Here is a 14,651-nt window from a genome sequence, read left to right as displayed (position 1 = left end):
CCGACTCACCGGTTTGCCCGATCGCTCGCCTGTTTCTTGGATTACGGTTCTTGGATTTGCCCCTTCGGATTCCGTTTGCACATCGGTGACCCTTCGCCTGCTCCCTGACAATGTCTACTGAACCGCCCCTTGACCAAGCTTCCCGTGCCCCGCACTTGGGTCCGACGCAACCGGCTGGGGGAATAGCGTGACGGATGTGCTCTATTTGCTCATCCTTCCACATTTGAAACGTTCGATATTATGGATTTTCTTGCGGAAAAAGTGACATTTACGTGTATTTGTTTCACTGGTACCTTTCTCCACAGGGTCTAGCAGCGCTCGGCGACTTGCGACGACTTGCAGATTTTGACAGTCGGACGGACGGTTTTTCCTGGAGCCGTTCGGGGTAAAGTTCCTCTGTCCCGGTACTCGAGCAGGAGGTGGGATTTGAACGCAGGTCCTTCAGTTACTAGGTGGCACCTTTAACCCCTACACTTTGATCATTGAGGAGGAAGAGACATTTTCCCACGACAGGTGACACATCCATTCTACTTGTGACAGCAAATCATGACCAATTTAACCTTTAGTCGTTTCAGCAACTAAACGCCGTCTTTCACTATTACGTGTGTGCGTGGACCACATCGTGTGCAGTAGGCCGTGACTAGCGGGTGCCAGATAGCGTCGCGCTGGTGGGAATTGACGGCATCACCGAGCGGCACAAGGAGTTTCATCGGAACAGGAATCTTCACTTAAACAAAACTCGTGGCCTCATTTAACCCGCACGTCTCCAGTGCTCACTTCCGTTAATTACTTCAATGCCATTTTCCCATCAGCGCGCACACACACCTGTGTCAATCTCGGCGCCCATCCTGCGGCCGGAGCCCCCGAAGAAAGACGCGTCCGAACGGCGCCGAGCGGACGGGGACGCGACTGGCGCCAACGGCCCACGCAGAGACCTGCTCTTGTTCCTCACGAAACGAGGTCATTTACACCGAGTTCCCTGATGTTGCGCAGCAGCAGGAGAGGGACGGCGACCGATGATGGATTGTCCAGCGTGAAAATGGAGCAAGGTGTTTGTAACCTTCAGGTACTTCGGAGGGAAACAAACTTTTCCGTCCCCTTCTGCCATTCCAGCACTCTGCATTATGGGTCAGCGAAGCCCCGGGGAGCCTGGGAAATGGAGCAGCTCCACCCACCCGGCTCTCTCTCTCTTTCTGCTTCTGACCTGGATAAGGCGTCCTCCTCGGCGTGGTAGTCGGCTCCAAACTCCTGCTTCCGCTTTTGTTTCGTGGGGCTGGAGAGGCGAGGAGGATGTTGATGTTGGGCATGGATCCCATCCCCCTGTTTCACTGTTGAACTCACTTACATTTATTAATACTGGATTGGATGAGATAAATGGGGCAAAATATATTTTGTTCCTCATTGGCCTTATTAATGTATTCCATTGGTTCACTTGTTGCACTTTAAAACTATTCTCATGAAATGTCCATGGGTTGATGCTAAGTACAATATTTTACACTTTAATCACGTAGTCCAAGTTGTGCCAGTATTCACACCAACTGTGGACCAGCAGGCAGTGTTGCTGTGAAAGTGCTGTGAAGCTCCACACCTTATTTTTCTTGGTGCCGTCATAAGATGGGAACACGACGAGCGTTTGTGACAGGTGCCGGGAGAACATTAAACACGCCACTGTTGCTGAGCAGAGGGATTTGCCCACGATCACCTTCTGTAGAATTGAAAGTCCCAAGTCCGTTGTTCGTAGCACAAAACTCTCGCACTAAAAAAGTGCCAAACTCCAGTTTGACATTTAGGAGACCGAAATGCCAGGGCACAGGATTCGTACATTTAGTCCATTCCGCCAATATGATGCTCTGCGACGGTTCCCTGTCTTTCCCCCAGCCTTTCTGAATGGTGTTCCACAGGGCTCACTGCTAGGCCCCCTACACTTATCCATTTGCACCTCTTCCCTCGCTTCTTTCATAGCTCCTTATGACCCCTCCCCGTCACTGAGCAGTACACTTTTGTTTACTCTGAGTTGTATGTCGCGTTGGACAAAAGTGTCTGCTAAACGAATAAATGTACGTCTGAATGTAATATGAGTTTGGATTTCATTAACAGATATTACAACTTTTGCAACGCACACATCTGCTGTATTTACCGACTCCGCCATGGACGGTCCCAAGGACAGCTGAGAGAGGAGGATGGTTGGGCGTGGGGTTGTCTAGCTACTCCACACCGTGAAAACTTCGCTAGCTACAGAAATGCCAACGAGGAAATTTCAGCTGGAGAGCTCTTGTAGGGAGCCTATGCCCTGGGAGGGGTGGAATGCATAAGGAGAAGAAGAAGAAGGAGAAGAAGGAGAAGAAGGAGTAGAAGAAGATGACAAAGGAGAAGAAGGAGAAGAAGAAGAGAAGGAGAAGGAGAAGACCTTATTTACAGCAGTTGCAGAGATTTCATGGAGAGAAAAATGACCAAACCCTCTCTGAAGGTTTGGAAAATAATGACTGCTGGCTTGTTGAAAATTTCAGAAAATGCTTGTTCATGTTATGAAACGAGGCAACACAATGATGTTTGTCATTGTCACAAAAGCAAGGGAAGGACTTCAGTTGCGCGTGACGTAGTCGTACGCAGGACTTATTTTTACACATTGATATCAACTCTTTGTATTGAATTAAAGTATTTTGCTCCTTATTGTCAACATACCAGAATATTCCGGCTGTTTGCGTTGCCTCAGTTATCATGCTTTTGATGCAGTGCTGCCACCTCAAGGTTTCACACCAAACGTCCTCCTCATTTTGCAGGTATTTGTGAGGAGAAAAAGACATCTTGCTATTATTTCCTTGTAATATATACTCTGGGTGTGTATACGCACGCACGCACGCACGCACGCACTATAGGAATAGTGGCATAGCAAGTAGCACTGCTGTCTCACAGCACCTGGATGGTACGAGAGAATGTGGGTTCGATCCTCACTCAGTCTACGTGGAGCTTGTATGTTGTGTCTGTGTGGGTTTCCTCCCCTTTACTTTTTTATGTTGCAACTTTCTGCTAAAATTGTTTCATTTTCCCTCGTCAATCCATATTCAATACCTCACAACGGCAAAGCGAAAACAGGACTAGATATTTTTGCAAATTTATTAGAAATTGAAAAGCGAAATATCATACTGACAGAAGTATTTATAGTCTCACAGCGCCTGGGTGGTGCAAGAGGATGTGGGTTCGATTCCCTGCTCAGTCTGTGTGGAGTTTGCATGTTCTCCCTGTGTCTGCGTGAGTTTCTGCTGGGTGCTCTGGTTTCCTCCCACACTCCAAAGACATGCTGTTCAGGTTCACCCATAGTGTGTGTGTTTCACTGATGCATGGATGAGTGACCTGCTGTAAGTAGTGTATCTAGCAGTGTAAGTCACTGTGGTGAATAAGGTGTGTGGGCTGATAGCACTACATAGAGTTCATTGGAAGTGTCTGATAAATAGATAAATGTATAGAAACGGTAGATATACATGTATACGTACTCATTACAAAGATCGTACTGTGGTTGTTGACACTATACCTTGTTTACACAAACATTCCAGATACCTACAAGGCTGCACCCCACCCCCACCTCGGCTCCTCGGACCACATCATCGTTCTGCTAATCCCGGCATACAGACCACTCCCGAAACGTGCCAAACCAGTCCAGAAACAGGTGAGAACCTGGTCTGAGGGAGCTGTCTCAGCACTCGAGGACTGCTTTGAACACACAGGCTGGAAGATGTTCAGAGAGGCTGCTACATACCAGAACACCACAGACTTGGAGGAATACGCAGAATCAGCGACTGGCTACATCAGCAAGTGCGTAGATGATATGACTTCCTTCGCGACCATCGCCACACGTGCAAACCAGAAACCGTGGATGACTGCCGAGGTGCGCTCACCGCTGAAAACCCAGGACACTGGCTTTGGGTCTGGCGACAAGGCAGCGTACCGCACAGCGAGGGCCAATCTATCCCGGGCTATGAGAGAGGCGAAGCGCAACTACGCAGGAAGAATCCACCTTTACTTTCTAAACTACAAGGACACAAAGCGCATGTGGCAAGGCATTCAGGCCATCGCAGAATACAAAGCTACATCACTTGTCTGTGATGGTGATGCCTCGCTCCCAGACGCGTTGAATGACTTCTACGCACAGTTCGAAGCACGGAACAACATGCCAGCAGGTAAGGCCACCCCAACTCCCACCGACCAGGGACTTCGTCTGTCTGCTGCAGATGTCAGGAAGACGCTTTCCAGAGTCAACGTCTCCCTGAGCCAGGCTGTTGTCCCTGTGTGCTTCAAGATGACCACAATCATCCCGGTGCCAAAGAAATCATCGGTGTCCTGCCTGAATGACTACCGACCGATTGCACTCATGCCTATCATCATGAAGTGCTTCAAGCAGCTAGTTGTGAAACACATAAAGAACAGTCTTCCCACCATACTAGACCCATTCCGGTATGCCTACCATTCCAAGCGTTCAACAGAAGATTCCATATCTGCTTCCATATCTCCACCTTTCCCTGACCCATCTGGACAAAAAGGACAACTATGTAAGGATGCTGTTCATTGACTTCAGTTCAGCACTCAACACGATCATCCCTCCGAAACTGATTACAAAGCTGAGCCTGCTGGGTCTGTCTACCCCCCTCTGCAACTGGATCCTGGATTTTCTGACTGGGAGACCTCAGTCCGTCAGGATCGGCAACACCACCTCCGGCACCACCACGCTGAACACCGGCGCTCCCCAGGGCCGTGTGCTCGGTCCACTGCTCTTTACCCTGCTGACTCATGACCGTGCTGCAAAGTACGGTTCAAATCATATCATCAAGTTTGCTGATGACACTACAGCTGCGGGCCTCATCAGCAACAATGACGAGTCAGCGTACAGAGAGGAGGTGAACCAGCTCGCAGAATGGTGTAGAGACAACAATCAATCTCTCAGTGCTGATAAGACTAAAGAGATAATTATTGATTTCAGGAGGACCCAAGTAGACCGCTCACCTCTGCACATCAATGAGTCAAAAGCTCCAAGTTTCTTTGTGTGCACATGACAGAGAACCTCTCCTGGACCCTGAACATCACCTGCCTAGCCAAGAAGGCCCAGCAGCGTCTCCAGCGCTACCAGACAGCGACCCCAGCACTACACTACACCGCAACTGCCTTAAGCTCACAGCCATGTCCGCGTCCACGTCCTGTCCTGCCCTCCGTTCAGTGTTGCACCTCCATGGTCTCCGGAGAAACGACATTTTGTTCCACTGTGTACAAGCTGTATAGAGGAATGACAAGAAAAACAACTTGGAACTATATAGAAATTATAAATATAAATGTATACGTGTCAGACGCAAACAGGGACACAAACCAATACGAGAGATATATAAACATCCTAAAGAACAAATTCTGATGCAGTTGTCTAACACGCTGCAAACCAGGGTAACTGAGCCAAAACTCCCCTGGAATTGAGGCAAACAAAACACATCAGTCGTGTACATAGCGGTACGGGTACATTTCTATGAGCACGTGTCGTAACGGTAACAGCGGTCATAAAACTGGATGCCAGCAGAATACAGCAGAGCACATTTAAAATAAAAGTTTATTTCACTTTATGCCCCCATTCAGTGTAAAACATTGATTTTACAGATTGTACAAAATAACTTATATGAGTAAAAACCCAGCGACAGCTAAATCATTGAGCTGCTAATGTTACCACAGACATAGGTGGTCCTGTGTTAATAATAACTTGTGAGCAAAGAAAAATTGCATTCCTATCGGAGTTACTTTTAGCCAGTGCAAATAAAGCAAAAGAATGTTCACGTTCATGTTTATTTATATATTTACAATTAACGTTGCGCAAAGGCCATTTGAGAAGTAATAACATAAATGGCAAATACCCAGAGCACAAGAGATGGAGCGTAGAAGCGTCAGACCCCAAGTGATTCTGTTCCTCGTAAATAAATGTGCACATGAAGGACACATGAGCTCTCCATGACTGAAGTCTGCACAAACCCTTCGGCCTTTTGGCACGTTGCATAATACTGAAAAAGATCATTGTGAATACGTTCCGCCTACGGAAGGAGGCGATGTGATCAGCGACAGCGAAACTGTTAGCTACTCACACAGTCCCTCCCAGCCACTAAAAAGATCCAGATAATAGTAGGTAGAAAAGTTTTTTCAAAAAACGGCTCAGTGTAAAGAGACGGCGAGGCAGCTGTACATGGCAGCTCCTCGCGACAGGATTCCAGCTTAATGACTGCAACACGTGGCCAGTAACTTAATTCGGCTACTGCGATATTCTACAGCGCTACGTTGAACATTTCACTCTTGCCTGACATTAGAGAAGAAATGTTTTTAAAGGTATCGCTACTTTTCAGAATTCATAGAACACCCAGACGACTTAACTGTAAATACACCCACACATAGGCACTGGACCGACTTCGGTAACAGAGGAAAACAAATAAATGCGGAACTAAATAGAGCAGCAACTAGATGGCAACGTCACTGACTTGTTTGTAAAGTTGTTTTTCAACTATGGGATGTGAGAATGTTGCCAGCATCTCTACGGATCCTTTTCGTGGATAAATGACTCCAGTCCAGGCCATTTTCCCCACTGCCCGCTACACTGCACAACATGTATAGTCCTTTAATAAGCTGTAATATCTTCATCGCTAATCGCTCATAAATCCTGCATTCAGAAAAGCGAGCAAGTGGAAAAAGTGCACATTCAGTTCTTCCTCATTTAAATTACATGAATGAAACATCAATGAAAATGCCTGCTCACTCATGATGCACGTTGCTTTGACAACTTATTTCACTTCTCCTCATTTTGACTCCATGTCTCAGTGCCGCACGGTTCCTTGGGCCGGATCTCACACCTCCTGTTCCGTCGCAGAGACGGCTTTGCTCTCAGGGAGACGAGCCCATATCTGTTGGTCTCGCAGAAACACATACTGTACATCTGTTGTGTCCTCAGGAAGGCGATACCTCTCCCAGCGCAGCACCGCTCCGCAAGGCCGCCGCCGTGGCAGCACGGCTACGGAGATGGAAGAGGGAAAAAACCAGTTCTCTCATTGAACGCGGGATTTTTTTGGTGTCCGCTGAGTGAATAGATGATGACAGGCACTAGAAAAAGTGCTGGACGAACAAGTGGAAAAAGATGCAGAAGAGCCATAAGGCTCTGGAGAAGCACATCAGAGAGAAAGAGAGAAGCGGGAGGCTGCGTGAGCAGCCGGGTCGCTCATTAGGCAGCCTGGCGGGACGCGACGGCGGCCCAAAGCCAGGGGTGACCTGGCAGGACAAGGAGAGCACGACGCAACGGAAACTAGTAGGACAGCGAGCCTGAGGATGTGAACTTGGCAATGGAGGAGGAGGGCTTGCAGCAGCGCCTTGCTTTGCACATTTGTCCACACCGACAGCGCGCACAGCACAGCGCTGACATGCGAGCCGCCGGAACAGTCCTGGGGTGAAAGGTCAGTGAAAAAACTAATCGGAAGGTAAAGACAGCTAGTGTGTGTACAGCAGACTGGGCCACTTTGAGCCATCAGAAGAGCACTGAGGTAAACAACCACGGTTTTACCCAGAGGTATATCGGAAAAGTGTAGTGTCTGTCCAACACATTCAACGATCATCGTTTCATTCATCTGTCAGTCATGGAGACTCAACGTTTGGTTGTAACCATATCACACCGTGAGTGCTGAGACAACTGAGGTGATTCATGTCATTGACCTGATACAGGGACAGGGACAGGGACAGGGACACTTAGAGCAACCAAGTGAAGTGATTCAGCCTCTGAAAATCATCATCAGCATATTTGGCCAAATGCAAGATCTAAGACAGGAAGCGGCAGCACACACAACGCAACACGTCTCCTCATGGAGGCTGTGAGCAGATAACGGAGAATTGCTGCAGTCAGGTGTGATGGACTAGATCGCTGGCCAGCAGAGCCCCATCGGGGGGCTCTGGGGACAGAGGGGACACATGGCATCACATGGCACACATGTTGGAATGAGCTGCAATGCCATGCTTACAGCGAAATGGTGTTTAAAATGTTAGTAGGAAATAGGAATATATGGAGTCCATGGGTTTTTAGCACTGATTTTACTCGTTCGATAGCTCTTCTGCAGAGATGAGTGCCTATAGTATCCACTGGAAATATAAATGCAAGAAGCAGCAACACAAAGCAACTGCGTTGACCTCAAAGATCTTTTGGTTGCACTCATGTCTTGGTATCCCGCTGCAGACCTGGAGATCAACTATTATCGGTGTGTTCGTTTGCCTCTTAACAAAGCTTCTCCTTTATGCAGCACATCCGTGTGCAAAGGCACCGTGTCTCCATCAAAGAGCTGGTCGGGTGGATCTAAAGAGGCGGAAGGCGTTTCCTCTTTTTGTTTTTATATCCGGGCCTTGTGACAGCCAGCTTGGTAACTGCTGGGAAAGGTGGAGTGGAGGGGGTCTTAGGGTGGGCCGTCTCAGGCTCGGCGAAGGAGGGATCGGGTCCACTGGCTAATGCTACAAGACAGTGGCCTCTTCCATGGCACTGACCCACCTGCAGAGCAGGAACACACAAGAGCATCACATCACATCAGTGTACATCTAACAGTTACGTTCATTCATTTAGGAGACGCTTTCCTCCAGAGCAACGTACAGCGATTATTAACTAGTATCTGGCTGACACCTTTATCCCAGGCGACTCACAATGCAAGACACACTCCACTAACGCCCTGCTGATACACACATTTGCGATTAAGCCCATAAGTATTTGGAGAGTGAAACAATTTTCATGCCACTACGATGGATTTGACATGATACAATCAAGCTGTGCAATCAAGTGTAGACTTTGAGCCATGTAGGAATTACAGCCATTTTCACGCACAGTTTGAGGGGCTCAAAAGTAATAGGATGAACTAACATAATCATAAACTACACTGTCATCTGTAATACTTGGTTGCAAATCCTTTGCAGCCAATGACTGCCTGAAGGGTGGAACCCACAGACATCACCAGACTCTGGGTTTCTTCCCTGGTGATACTCTGCCAGGCCTTCGCTCCAGCAGTCTTCAGTTCCTGCTTGTTCTTGGGGCGTTTAGCCCTCAGCAAGAGAAATACACGTTCAGTTGGATTCAGGTCAAGTGATTGACTTGGCCATTGCAGAACATCCCACTTCTTTGCATTAAAAAAGTCTTGGATTGCTTTCACAGTACGCTTCAGGTCATCGTCCATCTGCACTGAAGTGCCGTCCAATGACTTTTGGAGCATTTGGCTGAATGTGAGCTTTATGTATCGCTCAAGCCTGATGATCCATCGCATGTGGTGTCGTTAACTAATTGTTTTACCAGTATAAAATTATGGATGAGTAATAATTTTTTATCTCTAAATGCCAGTAAAACAGAGGTACTTGTGGTGGGTGGTGATGCTAAAACTCTCGACATAATCACATCAATCTTTACAACAAATGGTATTACCTTCAAGCGTACCGATTGTGTCAAGGATTTGGGTGTCCTGCTGGATGGAAAGCTGTCATTTGTATCGCATGTAAATGCTTTGACTAAGTTGTGCTTCCTTCAATTAAGAAGCATAGCTAAAATGTGGCGATTCCTTTTGTAGACGGGATTCTGAGAAACTGGTTCATGTTTTTGTTTCCAGCAGGCTGGATTACTGTAATGCTTTACTGTCGGGTTGTCCGTACCAGACTGTATCCAGGCTACAGTTGGTACAAAATGCTGCTGCGAGAATTGTTACTAGAACTAGGAAGTATGACCATATAACACCGGTACTTAAATCCTTCCATTGGTTCCCGGTCTCTTATGGAGTTGATTATAAAATCCTACTTTTGACCTATAAGGCAATACATGGCATTGCTCCGGCTTACCTTTGTGAGATCATTAATTTTTATATCCCAGGACGATATCTCCGTTCATTAGAATGCAGGTTACCTTAAAGTACCTGTGATCAATAAGACCTCAGTAGGAGGTCGCGCCTTTAGTTATAGAGCACCTAAACTGTGAAATAGTCTACCAGTTACTGTCAGAAATGCCCCGTCTGTTTCTGTTTTCAAATCCCGACTTAAGGCTTATATGTTCACTCAGGCATTCCACCTCATAATGTAATTCGACCTGCCTTGCTTGTTTATTTTATCACCTTTACAAAAATGCATTTTAAATTTACTGAAGTAACAAATTACTAACTCTGTCCTATCTTCTCGTTGAGCACCACCTCGCTACATAAGACCTGAGGAGGCTGGCCAGTGGTGACAGACGAATCTCGTGCTGACAGAGGATGATGTCCATTTGCCGTGACGATCGAGACGTTCCATGCCGAGCTGGGGATCCAAGATGTCATTTACCAACATTATAATTACTTGTTACACACTGGCTTACAAATTGTTACTTTCTAGAATGCCCAGGAGGGGTGGGCAACCACTGGCCCGTGGACCCCCAGAGGTTTTTTTTCTCCCTCAACCTTCAGTTGGGAGTTTTTGTTCCTTTTCCCGGTGGCCAGTAGGTATACTTATAGCGCTATAATAAATTCTTCATTATGGTAGCTATTAGTTGACTGTCTTCTTTGTTTGTATAAATTTTTCTTGCTTTATGACTGTGTTAAAGCGCTCTGTGTCACTGCGTGAGAAGAGCGCTCTACAAAAATAAAATAATAACAATAATAATAATAATAATAATAATAATAATAATATAGCCCTGTACACTCGAGAATTCATCCTACTGCTTTACTCCGTAGTCACATCATGAATAAATACAGGGGAACCAGTTGCACTGGCAGCCATACATGTCCACACTATAACACCACTTCCTCCATGCTTCACAGATGAGGTGGTATATTTTGGATCACGAGCCGTTCCTTCTCTTCTTCATTCTCTTCTTTTCCCATCATTCTGGAACAAGCTGATCTTAATCTCATCTGTCCATAGGATGTTGCTCTGGAGCTGTACAGACTTTTTGAGATGTTTTTTGGCAAACTCTAATCTCGTCTTCCTGTTTTTCAGGTTTACCAATGGTTTACATCTTACGGTAAAACCTCTGTATTTACTCTGGTGAAGGCTTCTCTTGATTGTTGACTTTGACACAGATACACCTGCCTCCTGGAAAGTGTTCTTCATCTGGCCAGCTGTTGTGAAAGGGTTTTTCTTCACCAGGGAAAAAATTCTTCTGTCATCTACCAGGGTTGTTGTCCTTTTGGTGCTTCTGAGCTCACCAGGGTGCTCTTTCTTCTTAAGAATATACCGAATAGTTGATTTGGCCACACATACTGTTTTTGCTATTTCTCTGATGGGTTTGTTTTAATTTTTCAGCCTAATGATGCCTTGCTTCACTGGCAGTGACAGCTCTTTGAACTTGAGGGAATGAGGGAATAACACACACCTGACCATGGAACAGCTGTGCAGCCAACTGTCCAATTACTTTTTGGTCTCTTAAGCAGCGGGGGAGCACATGTAACAAGTGCTGTAACTCCGACATCGGTCTCCCAGGTTGGATACAAACACTCTCGAATTAATGCTTAAACTCTGCACTTTAAGCACATCTCGATTATTTCATTTCAAATCCATTGTGGTGGTGCAGAGAGCAAAAAGAATGAAAATTGTGTCACTGTCCAAATACTTATGGACCTAACTGTACACAGCAGTGCCGCCTAACACACATAAACAGTCTCCAGTTCACCTGAAACATACATCTTTGGACTTTGGAAGAAAACGCACGTGAACACAGGGAGGACACAGACTGAAGAGGCATTAAAGACATGTGTGGTACCAGCACTAACCACTGTGCCCCCAAACAAACTATGACACATGGCTGCTCTTACTGATGTATCAGTCAAGAGTATCTAACTTGTTTTTCTGGTTCATCCAAGTTACTTTCCAGAGATTATTCAGCAGAGGACAAGTGAGCTCTAGATAAAGGCACAACAGTGTCAATGATCCCCTCACCCTGGGCAGTGGTGTGGACTGAGCGGGACCGACCTGTGAGCAGTGTGGGTGTCCTCTGCTCTGAAGGTGTAGTACAAGGTCTTCCTGTGATACAGCTGGAAAATGTTGGCTGTGTCGTCTCCCTCCGGCTTCTCTGGCAACTTCACAGTGAAGCCCTGCAAGGGAAGGCTTTCCGAGGCCACCTTGTCCTAGAGGAGAGAGAGCGAGAGAGAGAAAGTGTGTGTGTGTGTGTGTGTGTGAAAAAGAGAGCGAGAGATGCCAAAAAGAAACACAGGTCAACAAAACATACATGGACTGGTTGGTTCACACCAAAGCCACTGCTCTGCTAAACAAACATTAATGGTGAAAACAATCACAAAATTACTTGCTCTTTTTCAGGTACTCAACGTGTTTACCTGTTGACATTTGTCTTTTTGTTTCAACATTTTCAAAAGATTATTCTCAGCTACGCACACTTTGAATTTCAATTTCTGAGACAAATCAAGACAACTCTTTATGAAAAGAGTGCAATGTGAAGATGGTGCTGGGACAAGAACTGAGTGTGGCACAGAGGGTGCTGCCAGGGGGAGACTTTATGCCCCCTCACCTCTCGTGTTGAGAAGGTGTAGAGCACCTTGTCTTTGATGAGGAACCAGAGCTTCTTCCAGTTCCTCTTGCTCCGCTTGCGCCTCTGCAAACTGCCACTCATGGTGGACCCTTCGGCTGAGCCCGGCACCTGCTGATGGATCGAAGACGCTCAGAGGAGCTGCCCCTTGCTGGACAGCGGTCCCATAGCGTTTCACACCCTGACTGACACTGAATATAGTATTTTGGATAATCTTTTCTTGCAAGCATGACACCACCCACTTACGTCTAAAAATATTCATTTAGCTGATGTGACTTACGCTCATCTGCCAATTTGTGCAGCTGGGTAATCTTTACTGCAGCAACTCAGGGGACGTACCTTACTGAGGGTTACTACAAAAGAAGGAGGCATCTGAACTTGTGTCAAATCCTTCCAGTGCAACGTGATTGCTTTAAGGTGGTTGCTCTAACCACAGCATCAGCTGCCCCCATAGCTCATACACACCATAATGGCGAAAGGATGCTTTTTTACTGATGCTGTTGACAACAGCAAGAAGTCACTCCAGGGACTCCCCATGACAAGTGACAAATAACCAGCAGGTTAAAGAAAACTTTAGTACTTTGGGGGGTTTAGAGGAGTTGCTGTCACTGGGTCCGTGGTCACCTGGCTCAGATTGGGAATGCTCCTCCTGGTCCTCCACAGACTGGGCGAGTAGATGTTCTGAAAGACAGCTGACAGGGGTCGGCTGGACCTGCAGGGCTGCGGACTGACGTGTCCTCCATCAGCATTGCCATCTGCGGGTGACCAATGACCCAATTCAGGTGACCTACAGTCCCCTCCATACTGAAGTATGAAGAAAAGGAGCGGGACGTGCCCCTACCTCTCTTCTTCAGCTCGGCATAGCAGTGGTCACACACTTTGCCCATCCTGTCCTTCAGGTACTTGAGTGGGTACTTGTTCCTGGCGCAGGACCTACACACAGCCTGCCAAGAGTCGGGACGCGCAGTTTAACAGCTGCGCTGAAGAAGAGGGCCAACGAGAAGGGGATGTGTGACAAGACCCACCTTTCCGCAACCTTGGCAGTGGTGCCGCCGTAGCGTAAGGGAGAAGTCGGTGGTGCAGCTCATGCACATTGTCACACTGGACATGGGGACCAGGGTGGGTGCTTTTTCCCCAAGGGCAACCCACAGCTTCTCTCTGGTCTGGAGGAGGGAGAGCTTGAGAAGCAGCACAAGCTGACTAAGCTCCTCTTCCCTTTTACACACCATACTGGTGTTGTTCTGCTCTTATACGCAACCGTGTCTCATTGACAGTGCACCCGTCACCCAGCCCCTTCACAGCATGCTGACACACCCTTTAATACTGAATGTCTGACCGCACCCTGAGCCTTGCTCTCCTCCTCTCCTCCTCCTCCTCACCTCGCTGCTGGAACTTCCAAAGGCTCCCAGTCCTCTGGCATGCTCTGCCACGGTTCGACTGAGCGTGTGGAACCAGTCCTCTCTCTCCCCACAGGAGCTACGAGCAAAAGGGCAAGGATGTGGAAACGAGTCTCCTGTGATCGCTGGTCTACTTTGGACTCAGTTTGGAGTGACACTGAGGAAATGAAAAGGCTGCAGGGGTCACACACCTGGCCGACAGGGTGATGCAGATGTCGGCCACCTCAATCTTCAGCGCATTTTGCACGTTTTCTATGGCAGGTTTGCTCACCTGAACGCAGAAAGAGCTCAGTATGTTCCGCATACAGGAAGGAAACAGAACAGAGGCAACGGCGCAGTGCAACAAGCTATATTATCGGCTCAGCTAAGAAGGATGTTGTATCTGTAAGTAGCTTCCCAGTAACCCTTCTTGCATATTTTATTGGCGAAAACATGAAGATTGTTTAATCTGCACATTTATTACAACTCAAATATTCTCTACAAAGAAAGTAATGATGGGGAATTTATAGCGGTGGATATTTACCCTCATCCCAGTTAAAGAGAGAGTGTTCTTCAGTCTGTATTTTCCGTCCTGCTGAGGGTAGGTGTAGAGCATCAGGTCGTTCATCTGTGTGTGGGAAACCAGAACACGAAGGTTGTTTTCAACAGAACCGTGGCAGGGTACTCCTCTGGACCACAAGGTGGCACAGTAGGACTAAAAGAGCTCCAGTGGATGTCTCTTTTTGCCC

At 47.2% G+C, this 14,651-nt stretch overlaps 1 protein-coding gene across 2 annotated transcripts in view; it reads right to left on the bottom strand.

Moving 5' to 3' along the window:
- Positions 1-5,331: 5,331 nt before the first annotated feature.
- LOC108923413 (FYVE, RhoGEF and PH domain-containing protein 5-like) overlaps positions 5,332-14,651 on the bottom strand; it is a 48,730-nt gene continuing 39,410 nt past the window's right edge. Inside the window, exons 13-21 of one of the 2 annotated variants that reach the window (XM_018734124.2) lie at positions 14,447-14,530; positions 14,115-14,194; positions 13,906-14,002; positions 13,552-13,689; positions 13,368-13,470; positions 13,151-13,281; positions 12,509-12,637; positions 11,956-12,110; positions 5,332-8,533 (exon numbers count right to left, since the gene is read on the bottom strand). In XM_018734124.2, coding sequence (XP_018589640.2) covers positions 8,497-8,533; positions 11,956-12,110; positions 12,509-12,637; positions 13,151-13,281; positions 13,368-13,470; positions 13,552-13,689; positions 13,906-14,002; positions 14,115-14,194; positions 14,447-14,530 — 954 coding nt within the window. In that variant the 3' untranslated portion in view covers positions 5,332-8,496. Of the gene's footprint in view, positions 8,534-11,955; positions 12,111-12,508; positions 12,641-13,150; positions 13,282-13,367; positions 13,471-13,551; positions 13,690-13,905; positions 14,003-14,114; positions 14,195-14,446; positions 14,531-14,651 lie in introns of both variants that reach the window. The other variant, XM_029247815.1, reaches the window with a different exon arrangement.

The sequence above is a fragment of the Scleropages formosus genome, chromosome 22 (assembly GCF_900964775.1).
Source record: "Scleropages formosus chromosome 22, fSclFor1.1, whole genome shotgun sequence".
NCBI lineage: Eukaryota > Metazoa > Chordata > Actinopteri > Osteoglossiformes > Osteoglossidae > Scleropages > Scleropages formosus.
The sequence above is the reverse complement of the archived record's forward strand: the minus strand, read 5'-3'. Positions and strand labels throughout refer to the sequence as shown.